This window comes from Dipodomys ordii, unplaced genomic scaffold, assembly GCF_000151885.1.
Source record: "Dipodomys ordii isolate 6190 unplaced genomic scaffold, Dord_2.0 Scaffold25, whole genome shotgun sequence".
Lineage (NCBI taxonomy): Eukaryota > Metazoa > Chordata > Mammalia > Rodentia > Heteromyidae > Dipodomys > Dipodomys ordii.
Window position 1 is genome coordinate 19,120,266 of NW_012267241.1, and position 14,814 is coordinate 19,135,079.

General features: G+C 41.8%; 2 protein-coding genes across 2 annotated transcripts in view; both read right to left on the bottom strand.

Annotated features, from left to right (window-relative positions):
• The window catches only part of LOC105984590 (chromosome unknown open reading frame, human C18orf8), a 32,224-nt gene extending 22,432 nt beyond the window's left edge, over positions 1–9,792 (bottom strand). Inside the window, exons 1-2 of the mRNA XM_013014817.1 lie at positions 9,768–9,792; positions 3,673–3,713 (exon numbers count right to left, since the gene is read on the bottom strand). Of these exons, the coding sequence (XP_012870271.1) occupies positions 3,673–3,713; positions 9,768–9,792 (66 nt within the window). The remainder of the gene's footprint in view (positions 1–3,672; positions 3,714–9,767) is intronic.
• Riok3 (RIO kinase 3) overlaps positions 8,296–14,814 on the bottom strand; it is a 29,706-nt gene continuing 23,187 nt past the window's right edge. Inside the window, exons 10-13 of the mRNA XM_013014912.1 lie at positions 13,073–13,153; positions 12,895–12,984; positions 11,788–11,895; positions 8,296–9,929 (exon numbers count right to left, since the gene is read on the bottom strand). Coding sequence (XP_012870366.1) covers positions 9,822–9,929; positions 11,788–11,895; positions 12,895–12,984; positions 13,073–13,153 — 387 coding nt within the window. The 3' untranslated portion in view covers positions 8,296–9,821. The remainder of the gene's footprint in view (positions 9,930–11,787; positions 11,896–12,894; positions 12,985–13,072; positions 13,154–14,814) is intronic.

Genomic DNA, 14,814 nt, shown 5'->3' on the forward strand with positions numbered 1-14,814 from the left:
CCAGGGGCGTCGGGTCCCGGCGGGCGGCGCGGCGCTCCGGACCCGGCTCGCAGGCCGCTTCCTGGTGCCACGCCTCCGCCACGCCCACCACGTGATCCGGAGGCCTGGAGTCACTTAAAGGAGCCACGTCCCGCGGGGGGGGGGCCCACCCGCCGAAGGAGTTTCCCCCCGCCTACCCGGGGCGGGAGGCTCCGCCCCTTTTCGGAAAGGAGGGGGCAGGCCGGAGAGCGCTACGCTTTAACGCCCCGGCCAGTGGAGGCGGAGCAAAGGCGGGGGCCGAGCCCGGGATCCTCCGGGTTCGCTGTCCTCCTCATCCCCGATCCCCGGATGCTCCCTCAACAAGCCCCTTTCCAGAGTGACCCCAGACGGGAGCCCGCGGGCTGGAAAGGGCTCCCCCTTGCTCTCAGGGTCCGGGGTTCTGGCCCAGAGCTGAGGCCCGAGGCTGGCTGGGAGCGTCCCGCCGCGGATCCGAGGTTCCCCGGCACACACGCCTCGTTTTCCTTCGGAGCAAGCCGAAATCCCGCCCCTGGGTGTGGGTGAGTGACAGTTGGTCTTCCCCCTGGGCGGCGGCCCGAGCTGGGCGGGGCTCCCGAGGCTCCTGCGGGGTCAGATAAGCCGCGGTGCCAGCCGCTCGCCTCCCTGCAACTGTGCCCCGTTCCCAACCTAACATCGATGGGCTTTCCTGCTTTTCTGGGGCTTGTTTTCACTTTTGCCTCTTATTTTGTCATCAGACTCGATGACCGAGGATGGTCTGAAGGGATCGTGTGTAGTGATTGGTGTTTGGGGGCGTTTGCTTGCTTCTTTGAATTTTCTAGAGTCCTTTTAGTTTTAAAACGATCGTGAGTCATTTCTTTTAGGATGAACGGAATTGTTTAAAATTATGTGCCTTTACTATCAAGTCTTGACTATATGTCGCCATTTTGCAACCTTGCCTTTTAATTTCCTAAGAATGTTTACCTTCGAATTCAGGCTTATAGAGTTGAATGTATATTAACTGTCAGGGATGATGGATTGGGTGGATGTGTTAGACAGTGGATGATTTCTGCCTTCTTTCTACTTTTGATATTATTTTTATTTTTTAGGTGTTTTTTGTTGGACCTGGGGCTTGAACAAAGGACCTCATGCTCTTGCTTAACTGGCTCACCTTTGAGTCCCACTGGAGTCACACCTCCAGTACAGGATGTTGGTTGGTTGCAGATTAAGAGTCTCCCCCACTTTCCTGCCCAGACCAGCTTTAACAATCCTCCAGGGCAGAGCCAACTGAATAACTAGGATTACAGACATGAGACAGCAGTTTCAGGCTGGTGTTCTTTTTTTTTTTAATGAATTCATATTAGCTTCATAAACAGAAAACAATTTAAACTATCAGTGGAAAGAGTTTAAAATATGCTATCCTGACATGTCCATCAAAAGCACTTAAAAAAGAGCAGGTAAGATCATTCTGACTCTCAAGCTGTGTCTGAAATATAGGAAGCTGGATGCTATACCTTATAATGTCAGCCACTCAGGAGGCAAAAATCAGGAGAATCATGATTTGAGGCTAGCCCCGGCAGAAAATAGCTGACTCTTAATAGATAAAGCTGTGCATAGGCATTGTGGTACACACCTATCATGCCAGCTACAGTGAAGCATAAAAGGATCACAGTCCACGCCAGCATGGGCAAAAGCAAGACCCTGTCTCAAAAACAACCAGAACAAAAGGGATGAATGTATGGCTCAAGCAATGAAGCAGCTCAGCTGCCCAGCAAAGCATAAGGCCCTGAATTCAAATCATAGAACTGGAAAAAAAAACATGAAATTTCCATGTGATTGTTACAAATGAGACTGGACTGCATAATGAGATTGTTTCAAACAAAAGCAAATCCTAAACCCAATAAACCTATTGCATGCTAAAGAACAGTGATACGTAAAAAAAAAATTATTGTCTGAAATTTCACTGAGAAAAATGTAATTCTAATGTTTTTATTATTATTAAAGGGGATGAAAAGAGAGATTACAGTTACATAAGTCAGGTAAAGAGTACTTTTTTTTTTTTTGGACAATGTCAACCCCCTCACTGTCTCCCAGTTTTTCCCTCCCATCCCCACCCACAAGTTGTATGGTTCATTTTCAACATACTTTCTTAGTAAGTATCTCTGCTGCATTTGTTTACCTTTTGTCCCTCCATTTCTGTGGCCCCCTTACCCTCCCAAAGACAGATAAACAAGATAAAATGAAAATGAAAACATAAAGGAAAAAACCCTCTTACTTCCTGGAGTTCATTTTGATAAATATTATTTTATATGATCAGATGGCATGTATGTTTTGTGCCTTTGTGCTCCTCTTCTAAGAATATCCTCCTTAGGTGTCACTGTGCATGAATGCCTAGAGTCTTGTATAACTTATCATGTGTACATGTATTTTAGATCTAGCTTCGACATATTACAGAAAACATGCACAATTTGCCTCTCTGAGCTTGGCTTACTTAACATGATTTGTCCTAGGTCCATCCATTTCCCTGCAAATGACATATTCTTTCTAATGGCTGTGTAAAATGTCATTGTACATAGGTACCATATTTTTTTGATCCACTCATCTATTGTAGGCATCTGAGCTGTTTCCCTATCTTGGCTATTGCGAATAGTGCAGCAATAAACACTGATGTGCAAGTTTCTTTAGCGTACATTCTAATGTGTTTGCAAATCTCTAATTTCTGAAATAGTAAAGGATAGCTAGATTCTTCTAGCTGCTTCTGGATTCATTATGTTGAAATACCTTCTTTCAGCTGATGTTTATTTTTTTAAAAATCTGAACTAATTCAGAGGTAATTGGAAAAGGGCAGAGTATACTGCCTTTCCAAATAACGGGTTTTTTGTTTTGGTTTTTGAGACAGTCTCAATGTTTAGCGCAAGCTGACCTGGAAATTTCAATTCTCCTGCCTCAGCCTAAGTGCTGAGATTATAGGCATGCATCAACACACCTAGCTCTTTCCTGAACTTTAAATAGGGCCCTTTTATCTTCTGTATTAGATATCTATTGCAGTACATTACCCTAAACTTAATGACTTAATCACAAACATTTGTTAATTCATAATGTTAGCAGGGGGTGGTTGTTGTTTGTGCTATACTGGAGCTTAAACTCAGGCCCTTAACCTGAGCCTTACCTTTTTCCCTCAGGCTGGTATTCTACCACTTGAACCACAGATCTATTTATGCTTTCTGCTGGTTAATTGAAATAGTAGTATCTTGGGTTGAGTCTGCCCTGACTGGCTTCAAACTATGACCCTTAGATCTCAGCCTCCTGAACAGCTAGGATTACAGGTGTGAGTCACCTGTAGCCACCTAATTTTATTTATTTTTTTATTTATTTAAAATTTATTTTTTATTGTTGTGTCAGTCCTGGAGCTTGAACTCAGGGCCTAGGCACTATACCTAAGCTTTTTCCTCAAGACTAGCACAGCCACAGCTGTACTTTTTTATTTTCTTTTGGTAGTTAATTGGAGAAAAATCTCACACTTTCTTGCCCAGGCTGGCTTTGAACCATGAACCTCAGATCACAGCCTCCTGAGTGGCTAGGATTGCAAGTATGAGCCACTGATGCCCGATGATTTTAATATTGAATTCTATATACACAATACACCATCTTAACCATGTATCTTCTTCCTCCTTTGAAAAGTGGCTTTGGGTGGCCTACCTGCAGATTTCTGATCATGAGCAAAGTTTCCATGTACTCATCTAAAAATTTCCCAAATATGTTCACTAAACTAGTTGAAGCAGGACTAAGTCTGCCCAGCCCTCCCCCAACAGTAAAGTTTTTGTTTGTTTGTTTGTTTGGGGTTTTTTTGGGTCTGGTAGTGGGGCCTGAACTCTGGGCCTGGGCACTGTCCCTCAGCTCTTCAGCTCAAGGCTAGCACTCTACCACTTGAGCCACAGCGCCACTTCCAGCTTTTTTCTTTTTGCTTATGTGGTGCTGAGGAATCAAACCCAGGGCCTCATGCATGCAAGGCAAGCGCTCTACCACTGAGCCACCTTCCCAGCCCCTTAAGTTTTATATCTACCTTGGTCTTCATGTTAGTCTGCCCAGAGACCACAACAGTTGATCACTAACTTGAAGCTTAAGTAGCAAACACTTCTTTTCTCACAGTACTGGAGGTTGAAGTCTAAGAACAAAATGCCAATACAATTGGTGTCTGGTGAGGCCTTTCTCCTTGGGGTGCAGTTACCTTCTCATTGTCATACGGCTTTTCTTACAGTTACAAGTGCCTCCTGTAATGACACCAGCCACGATCTTCTGGACCTCATTTAACCCACGCTCAAGGCCTCCATCTCCAAATAGTTGTATTAGGGTCAAAGGCTTCAATTTGAGTCTTCAGAAGTTATACTCAGTTTTTGCATACTTCCGTTCCTCTGGTCCAGTATTTAGGACTTCAGACTGGCTTTGAACCTTGATCCTTTGGATCTCAGCATATACGTGTGCTGGTTCTCAGATGTGGGTGCTGTCCCTTAGCATTTTTTTGTCAGTCCTGGGGCTTAAACCCAGGCTGTCCCTGAACTTTTTTGCTCAAGGCTGGTGCTCTACCACTTTGAGCTACAGCTCTAATGTTTTTTTGGGGGGGGATAGTTAATTGGAGATAAGCCCTGGCTGGCTTTTAACTGTGATCCTCAAATCTCAGCCTCCTGAGGCAAGAGCCAATGGCACCCAGCTGCCTGTTTTTGGGTTGTTTGTTTGTTTTTTGTCGGTAGTGGGGCTTGAACTCTGGGCTTAGGTGCTGTTCCCTGCACTCTTCAGCTCAAGGCAGGCGCTCTACCGCTTGAGCCATAGCGCCACTTTTGTGTTTTTTTTTTTGTTTGTATGTTTTTTGCTCAAGGCTGTTGCTCTCTCATTTGAATTATAGCTCTACTTCTGGCTTTTTACTGGTTAGTTGGAGATAAAGAGTCTTCCAGACTTTCCGAACTGGGCCGGCTTTGAACTGAGATTCTCAGATCTCAGCCGCCAGTGACTACTTGTTCCAGGCATGAACAGGCATGAACCACTTGCTCCAGGTTATTTGAGCTTTTTCTAAGTATAATACAACTTCAAAAAGATTAAGTAGTTTATTCTGTTACTTAGTAATACAATACCATATCAAGCAATATTTTTTCTTGTTTCCATTTTCACTTTTCCAAATCTTTCCCGATGTGATCCACTTTTCCTGAATTTTTACTCACCTGGGACTTTTACCAAAATACTGTTCTGAATGTGATCCATTTCACTAGGTGTTCTTCTTTCCCAGAAAGCAGTAGGTATTAAAAAGTTTATAGAGCTATAAGTAGTACCTTACTCATGTACTTTGTAATGAATACCCCAACATCTTTCTCCATCTACTACTTATCCAATGTACTTGATCAAATTCTGCAATCGCTCGCCATGTGTGGGAGAGAGCTAGGAAGGCCTGAGTGAAAACAATGCCTGTTGAACTAGAAACGAATTGGAACCCAAGGAATAAAAACAGAAGAGGGCTGGGAAGGTGGCTCAGTGGTAGAGCGCTTGCCTTGAATGCCTGAGGCCCTGGGTTCGATTCCTTAGCACCACATAAGCAAAAAGAAAAAAACTGGAAGTGGCACTGTGGCTCAAGTGGTAGAGCGCTAGCCTTGAGCTGAAGAGCTGAGGGACAGCGCTCAGACCCAGAGTTCAGGCCCCACGACCAGACCAAAAACAAAACAAAACAAAACAAAAAAACAGAAGACTCTCAATTCATAAGTCTTTGTCTCAACGTATAAAGCCTTAAAAACTTACTAAATTTTTATGTACTCCCTACCAAAAAAATAGAAGAAGATACATCTTCATAAACTGAATTGTCAAGATCTCTCCAATTTCTTTTCTTGAACTCTGGGCCTGGGTGTTGTCCTTCAGCTCTTCAGCTCAAGGCTAGCGCTATACCATTTGAGCCACAGCACCACTTCCAGTTTTACAGTGGTTTATTGGAGATAAGAGTCTCAGGGACTTTCGTGCCCAGGCTGGCTTTGAACCAAGATCCTCAGATCTCAGCCTCCTGAGTAGTTAGGATTACAGGCGTGAGCCACTGACACCTGGCTCTTTTTAACCAGTATTACGAGTTTAAATTCAGAACCCTGGGGCTGGGAAGGTGGCTTAGTGGTAAGAGTGCTTGCCTAGCATGCATGAAGCATGAAGCCCTGGGTTCCATTCCTCAGTAACACAAACAGAAAAGGCCAGAGGTGGTGTCTCTGCGCCCAGAGAGGCTCAGGAACAAAGCCCAGGCCTGAGTTGAAGCCCCAGGACCGGCAAAAAGACAAAACAAAAACAAAACTCAGAGCCTTGCATATAAACACGTTTAGCGTGTCTACTCAGCTGGTACTCTACTAGTTGAGCCAATCCTCCAGCCTAGCTTTTTGCTGATTGTTTTAGAGATAGGAGTCTTAAGGACTTCAGGCTGTTCTTGAACCTTGATCCTTTGGATCTCAGTAGCTAGGATTACACATCTGAGCCACTGACACCTGGCTTTGCTTCCTACTTCTAAAGTTCTAAGGGCTACAACAGACCTTATAATTTCAAAAGCTACCAAAAAAGAAAAGAAAAAAAAAAAGATCTCTTAAGAAATGCATTTTCGGGGCTGGGAAGGTGGCTCAGTGGTAGAGCACTTGCCTTGCATGCTCAAGGCCCTGGGTTTGATTCCTCAGCACCACATAAGCAAAAAGAAAAAAGCCAGAAGTGGCGCTGTGGCTTAAGTGGTAGAGCGCTAGCCTTGAGCTGAAGAGCTGAGGGACAGCGCCCAGGCCCAGAGTTCAGGCCCCACGACTGGACCCAAAAAAAAAAATGCATTTTCAGCTGGGCAGTGGTAGCTCACACCTGTGATCCTAACCAGGAGGTTGAGATCTGAGAATCAAGGTTCAAAGCCAGACAAATTCAAGACACTTATCTCCAGTAAAAAGCTGGAAGTAAACTGTGGCTCAAAAGAACACCAGCCTTGAGTGAAAAAGCCAAAACTACAAAGCCCTGAGTTCAAGCCTCAGTTTTGGCATGAATATGCATACATGTACACATTGCATACACACACACACACACACACACACACATAAATACATACCTCTGGGTGTTTTGCCATAGTTGTATACAAATACAATTTAAGGAAAAATTTTCTTAGAGGTGTACTTTACTGATTCAGGCAGGTGTCTCTAAACAGAATCAAAATGATACTGTGATTAACCATTACACTTAACATGTCTGTCTCCAGCTCCCTAAGGGAGTCAGCTATGCCGAACATGTCATCTTGCTTTTTTGTTCAAAGATTTTCTGAAAAAGAAAACATGCTGAGGGGAAATAAAAAGTTGCCAAGGATGTATATCACAGTATAAACAGTTGTCTTTGGAGTATGTGGGACTTTAACATTCTTAAATTTCTGTATTTACATTCAAATTAGTGTATCTTTTGCAAAGAACAACAAAAAATTGATTTTTTTAATATAAAAACACTGGTTGAAAATTATATTGTTGAGGTGGGTGCAGGTGACTCACACCTGGAATCCTAGCTACTCAAGAGGCTGAGATCTAAGGATTATGGTTCAAAGCCAACCCGGGCAGGAAAGTCCATAAGACTCTTATCTCCAATAAACCACAAGAAAACGGGAAGTGGTGCTGTGGCTCAAGTGGTAAAGCTAGCACTAGCCTTGAGCTAAAGAGCTGAGGGACAGCACCCAGGCCCAGAAGCCCCAACAACAAAAAAATTTTTTTAATTAAAAAAAATACACACACACACACACATGCGTATCTTGTAGAATAAAATTGCTCTCCAGTAATCCTTATGCTGGTAACCTACTTTACAGCTAATACCACTCTTTCTGTACTTTGTACTGGATTTTTTTTTTTTTTTGTCAGTTGTGGGGCCTGAACTCGGCCTGGGTGCTGTCCCTCAGCTCTTCAGCTCAAGGCAAGCGCTCTACCATGTCAGCCACAGCACCCCTCCCAGCTTTTTCTGCTTATGTGGTACTGAAGAATGGAACCCAGAGCCTCATGCATGCGAGGCAAGCACTCTACCACTGAGCCACCTTCCCAGCCCCGTGTATGGATTATTTAATAAACTATACTTTCCATTTTTTTCTCTTCCAACCGTGTGAAATATTTCCTCTCTGATCTATGAGGGACAAAACACACCATTTGCAAATGTGAAGTAGAGTGAAATTCTACTTCATATGAGAGTGAAATAGAAATATGAGAAGGGGAGAAAAATCTGCTTCAAATAGTACTAAAGTTTATATAAAAAGAGTTAGTTGGTGCCAGGACATTAGGCTAATGTAAAGGATAGAACAAACCACACAACAAATCAATTCTAAAATGTTCTCTAGAATTTTAATTTTTAAAAGCCAAGTTCAGAGCACACTCCAAGCAATGGTTTGCTCTCTTTTGTTAAACAGAATATATCAGAAAACAAAACAAAAAGTTTTAAATAATTGTTTTAAAAATTATGTCTCTAAATTTTTTGTAAAGCCAACAATTATCAGTCACCTAAATCTTTGTTTCATAGTAAACATGTAAGAAATGTAATGAGTCTACCCAAAATCATACTCCCTGAAATGTGGTTAAAAGCATTACAGAGCCAAAACAGAAAGAACATATTTTTTAGAAAGAACATATTTGGCATTTTAAAATGTTAAAAGAAAAGCTTTCAAATATAAATGTCTAGGTTGTTTTTTACTTTCTACTACCAGACTGGAAATTTGGATCTTCAAGTGGAGCTGGTCTGACCTTAATACCTGGAGGAATGATTGGGCAGTAGCCAATGAACTTCACCCCAAACAAAACCAATGTACTTTTCCAATACAGTGCTTACTTGTCCCAAAGTAATGTCTGACCAGTGCTAAAAACTATTAAAATTGAAGCCAGACACATCCAATTAGCTGGTTAATTTGGTACCCAACTTGTTTTATACACACTTTTCACCCTTTATTATTCCTATTATCCCTATTTGCTCTATTCTTTTAAAATCAATAATCAATACATATCTAATTTTACTGAAATGTAAACTGAAATTCGTTGGATTGACTTCAGTAAGATATGTCAAACATGGTTAAGTCTTATACTCTGTTCTTTCAGATAATTTACATATTCATTACAAGTGCAGAACAGCAACATCATGAGTTACTTCTCATCCATTTTAACTTAATTGTAGAAAGGCTGAAAGTTAGTTTTAAAATGAGGTTATGAAGTTCTTACAAAATTATCTCTTCCAGAAATCTACAATTCTTTTCTTGGATATGAGCAAGGAAAAGCAGAATTCAACTGATTTTCACGTACCAATAAAAGTATTGCTTATTTGTATTTCCACCAGCTCCTCTAAAACAGTTTCCACTTTCAACACCCACTAAGGAGAAAAAATTTCCCCACAGCATCATGGTCACAGCCTAGAGGGGCTCATTTTAGGCTGAAAAATATTTGAGAAAGGCTGCAACACAAAATAGGGAGGTAAATAAAGCAATGTGTTGTCACAACATTTCCCTTGTAAACACATCTGTCCCTCTCCTTTTAGGAAGAGTTACCTAAGTTTTAATAATTCTCATCAAAACATTTTCTACCACGGGTCATGTAAAAATCCTGTCTCCTTCCCTAGATGAACTATAAGCTGTTAAAGAATTGTATTATTCTGTCCGTAGGATGAGAGGTAGTGACATTTTATTCTCTCAATGCCGAGCTAAAAATTCCACACATCTGGCACATGGATTACAAGGGGAAAAGCACAGAAGCACCACTGTCCACTCCTCTTGTGTTGGAATTCCTAGTCACCCACACTACACTCACTGTCGGCGCTGACATTCACCACCATGTTGACTTGGAAAGCCATGGGCACTAATGCTATTCAGCATACATCACTGGCGGGCCTCCATCATCTTTCAAAAATGAAGCAGCTTTTCTTCCATTCTTCTGAACATGATCTTCATTCATTTTCTCCAAAGCTTCTATCTACAAGATCAATACATTGAGCTCATTTGTCAAATTGCTCACTTCACATAAACTACACCTTAGGTTGGGGTGGAATTTTCACTCTAACACTAGGCCATCTCTAATGATGCTAGTCTTGGACCACAATTATTCTACGTATGTTGTACACATGCATGTGTATATACATGCATACTTTTTAATGGATTGTGTAACCAGGGTCAAGATCTTTATGAAGCCAGAAATTGGAGTATGATATGCTGAGTACTTGGTAGTTTTCCAATCACAACAAAGGAAAATTTCAACATCTTGGAAAACATAATAAACCTCACTGAACAATTACTATACTGTGCCAGATGCTGTATCCATCACCTTTTCTGTCACTTCCCCCATAGTCTTAGGTTCCAGCAGAGCCTGTTGGAATACGCGTCACCTGGGGAATTCTGGGAAAGATTCTATAATCATCTTCTGCTTTGGTAAAATGTTGAGAGTAATTAGCTCTTGTTGTGTGTGTACGTACACATACACGCACATGCATGTACACATGTACACACACACACACACACACACATGTGCTGATCCTAGAGCTTGTAATCAGGGCCTAGTGCTGTCCCTGAGCTTTTGTGCTCAAGGCTAGTGCTCTATTACTTGAGCCACAGCTCTACTTCCAGCTTTTTGGGGTGGTTAATTAGAAATAAGAGTATCCCTGACTTTCCTGCCCAGGCTGGCTTCAAACCAAGATCACCAGATCTTAGCCTCAGCTGAGAGTGAGCCACCAACACCTGGCTTGTTTCATTTTTTTAGTACTTGTTCAATTATTAAAAAAAAAGTCTATGCAGTGAGGTGTTTTAAATTTGTGTGGTCCTCCCCCCCCCCTTTTTTTCTTTCTGTAGTCTCCTTTTGGCCCAGACCAGCCTGGAGTTTAATTTTCCTATCTCCCTTGTGGCTGGGATAACAGGTACATTACCACTATACCCAGCTTTCCCTCCACCCCTTATCAGTGTTTGAACTCATGGCCTTGAGCCTTCTCAACTGCCTTGCTTGGCCAGAGCTCTACCACTTGATCTATGTTCCTCAACAGCTTTGTACTAGTTATTTTGAAGATGGAGTCTCATTGACGTTTCTGACCTGGCTGGCTGCAAATGGATCCACTGAATTTTAGGCTCCTGAGTAGCCAAGATTATAGTTATGAGTCACCATCACCTGACTATACCCAGCTTTTTACTGGCTGGAAACAGGGTCTTGTATAATTTTGCCTTCACTCATTTTGAATTACAATCTTTTTTTTTAATAAATTTTTTATTGTGTTGAATTACAATCTTGATCTCAGTCTCCCTAATGGCTAGATTTATAGTTACAGGCCCTCGTGAAAGGCTTTACTTTTCCTTTTGTAAATGTTTCTGTGACTCTGACATTGAGAAGTATTTCTAACAATGGCCATTTCTAACTTTCTGTGTTCTGTTTAAGGGCAGAGACCACATGTTCCTGCTTTGTCACCGGATGTTTACCAGTCAGCTTCCTCATTCTTACCACAGGGGAAAATGGGACTCAAGTCAGCCAAACTGCATGTCTTGAAAAAGTAATTTTTTTTGTGTTGATTTTGTTTTGGTGGTGGTACTAGAGTTTAGTCTTTCCAATCTCTGCCACCTTAGTAGTTGAGATTACAGGTGTAAGCTACCTTGTTTAGCAGAAGACAAGTTTTGCTAAAAGTTATTCTAAGTTTTTAATCCTGAAAAGGACCAAAAGCAACTCAAGAAGTGAAACATCTCAAATTAATTTTGTTTGGGGAGAAGAGAGCATAAAATTAGCTTTGCGTTTCCACTATCTCTTCCCTGCAGCTTCCCATAGCCTAGAAGGGGAAAAAGAGTTGTAGATCACTTACCTCAGCTAAGAAATCAGCTTCATTATCTGCTGAGATGTGCAAGCCTGAAACAGCATTGAAGAGCTCCCGCTCACCAAGGGCTTCCTTTACTCCTCCTTTCTGGAAAAACTAACAGCAAAATAGAAGAAAGTAAGAGAGGAGCAACAGCAAGGCTCCCTCATAAACTGAGCTATGGACCTGCAAAGAATCATTGACTAAATTCCTTCTAGCATTTTTCAGCTACTGATTCTTGGACTCTTAAGTTTAAGATATATGCTCAGGTCCTATTTGAATTTGTCTTTTTTTTTTTTCTGGTCATGGGGATTGAACTCAAGGCCTGGGCGCTGTCCCTGAGCTTCTTTTGCTCAAGACTAGCACTCTACCACTTGAGCCACAGCACCAGTTCAGTTTTTTCTATTTATGTGGTACTGAGGAATCAAAGCCAGGGCTTCATGCATGCAAGGCAAGCACTCTACCACTACGCTGCATTCCCAGCCTCTGATTTTGTCCCTTCTTACACATCTGTTCTGCCTCTGAATAGAGTGCCTTCTTTGGTTATCAAAATGGGTTTTAGATTTTATCAACGACAAATTAACATTTTCAAGCAGACTCAGAGATCATTTCCAACATAAGTTATTTTATTGTTTATAAAGGTCATTTATATCTGATTCTATTCCTAACAAGTCATTTCCCTTAGAAATGGCAACCAATGTGACCCAGCTCTCTGCTTGAGTTTTACTTCTCTGTTTTTTATTCTGTTTTCAACAACAGTGATAGCTCCCTATGGGGCCATCTTCCTTTTATTGCCAATGATAATGGCAATAAGCACAAAGGTTTACTGTATACTAGCTTCCGCTTAAGCACTATGCATGAATTAAATGTCTATTCAACTCCTTAAATATTGAGTCCAAGCAAAAATATATCCCTTGGAAATGTTGTTCAAATATGAAACATATGATAAATTCTTGCTGAAAATTGAACATAATCTTTATATCCTTACTTGAAAGGCAATTAGCATTCCCTTCCATCAATTTCTTTGAATTTGGTCCTCTTACTAACCTTAAGGGTATAAAAATATTTGAACCTGTCATATCCTATTTAAAAAGGCATACTGGTTTACGTGCCTACCTGTGAAACATTCCTACAGTCACGGAACAAGAACTCCAGGCCATGAGGATGAGTTGGTTCTACTGACTGACTGACATCAATCAACCAAACCTATTTAGTATAGAGCACAAAAATGGATATATTTACATTCAGTAATTTGCATGAATGACAAAACATGAACATTAAATATGCTGCTCACCTTTCCAGCATGCCATAGCATGTTATACTCGCTGAGGTCAGCATGTACGAGAGTGCATTCATTATACAACTTCTGCATCAACTGTGAGGAAGGAGGGCACACAGTTAGGCAATGAAGAAATGATCCTAATTTACCTCTTCAATGACTGCATGGCATCAGTAGTTAATGCCTATAATTCTAGCCACTTAGGAGGCTGAGATACAGAGGATCATGGTTCAAATACAGCCTATGCAGGAAAGTGCACATGACTCCATCTCCAAAACCCCCAGCAAAAGCCAGGCTGTAGTTGTGGAAAAAGTGGTAGAGCACTATCTGAGAGAACAAGACAAGCAAGTGTGAGGGCCTTAATTTAAACCCTGGTAACAGCAAAACACTAATTAATTAATATGTATATTAACAAAGATTGCCCAGGAAAACAGAGCCAAGTTAAAACTTAATTTTTTTTTAGTGCTGGGGATAAAAACCTAGGGCCTGTCCAGACCACTCTGCATCCCCAGCTCCAAACCCACTTCCTCTTCATTGTATGTATCCAGGACTGCACTTTTGTTGTTGATTAGATGGTGGGAATAGCAGGACAATGGAATAAAATCAGTGTGTGGCACTTCTTTGTCCTGTGACAAGAAGACTGGTAGGTCAGATTTGGATTTCCACATGGATGGTAACCATGTCATGATCATTAACCATAAGACTGAGGTAAGTCATTTCATTCTATAAGAGGACCAATGTCCTAATAACTCAAGTTGAAAAATATTTCCTGTCAGAGCTTGATAAAAAAGAAAAGAATAGAATTCGGGCACAGGTGGCTCACACCTGTAATCCTAGCTACTCAGGAGGCTGAGATCTGAGGATCAAGGTTCAAAGCCAGCCTGGGCAGGAAAGTCCCTGAGACTCTTAACTCCAATTAACCACCAGAAAATTGGAAGTGGTACTCAAGTGGTAGTGGGCTCGCCTTGAAATAAAGAGCTCAGGGAGTACCCAACCACAGAGTTCAAGCCTCACAACAAACAAAAAAAGAAAAAAAGAGAGGGTTGGGAAGGTGGCTCAAGGGTAGAGTGTTTGCCTTGCATGCACGAAGCAGGCCCTGGGTTTGACTCCTCAGCACCACATAAGCAGAACAAGATAGAAGTGGCACCATGGCTCAAGTGGTAGAGCTCTAGCCTTGAGCTGAAGAGCTGAGGGATAGAGCCCAGGCCCAGAGTTCAGGCCCCAGGACCAACAAAAAAGAAAAAGAGATACTCTTGTTTTTGTTTTGTACTGGAGACTAGGTCCCAATATATAACCTATTAGACTCAAACTTTCCACTCCTGCTGAGCCTTCTTGAGTGCTGGAATTACAGGGGTGCGCGACTCCCCTCCACTGAGAGATTTCTTTAAAGTAAGTAACATTATCTAGTCACTATTGATCTGATCCCCTAATCGCACAGTAGGGACAGTATTAATGTATTTACTCACTACTGTTAATAGACTTAAATAGCAATGCTTTATCCCTACTTCATCTCTTCCACAGCCACCCCCACTCTGGGGCTGGAAGAGCCTTTCACTGTTTTCCTACTGGAGGCAAAGAAAGGCAGCTCCTCTCCCTGACTGTATCTTAACAAATTGGACAACACTCACGTGAGCTGCTGCCTGACATAATGGCTTCATGCAGAGCCAATGTAAAGTGCTCACCATGTGAGGAGGAATGATGACAATATTAGGAGCATTGTCCTAGGGTTAATTCAGGTGCTGCCATACAGTATGAGT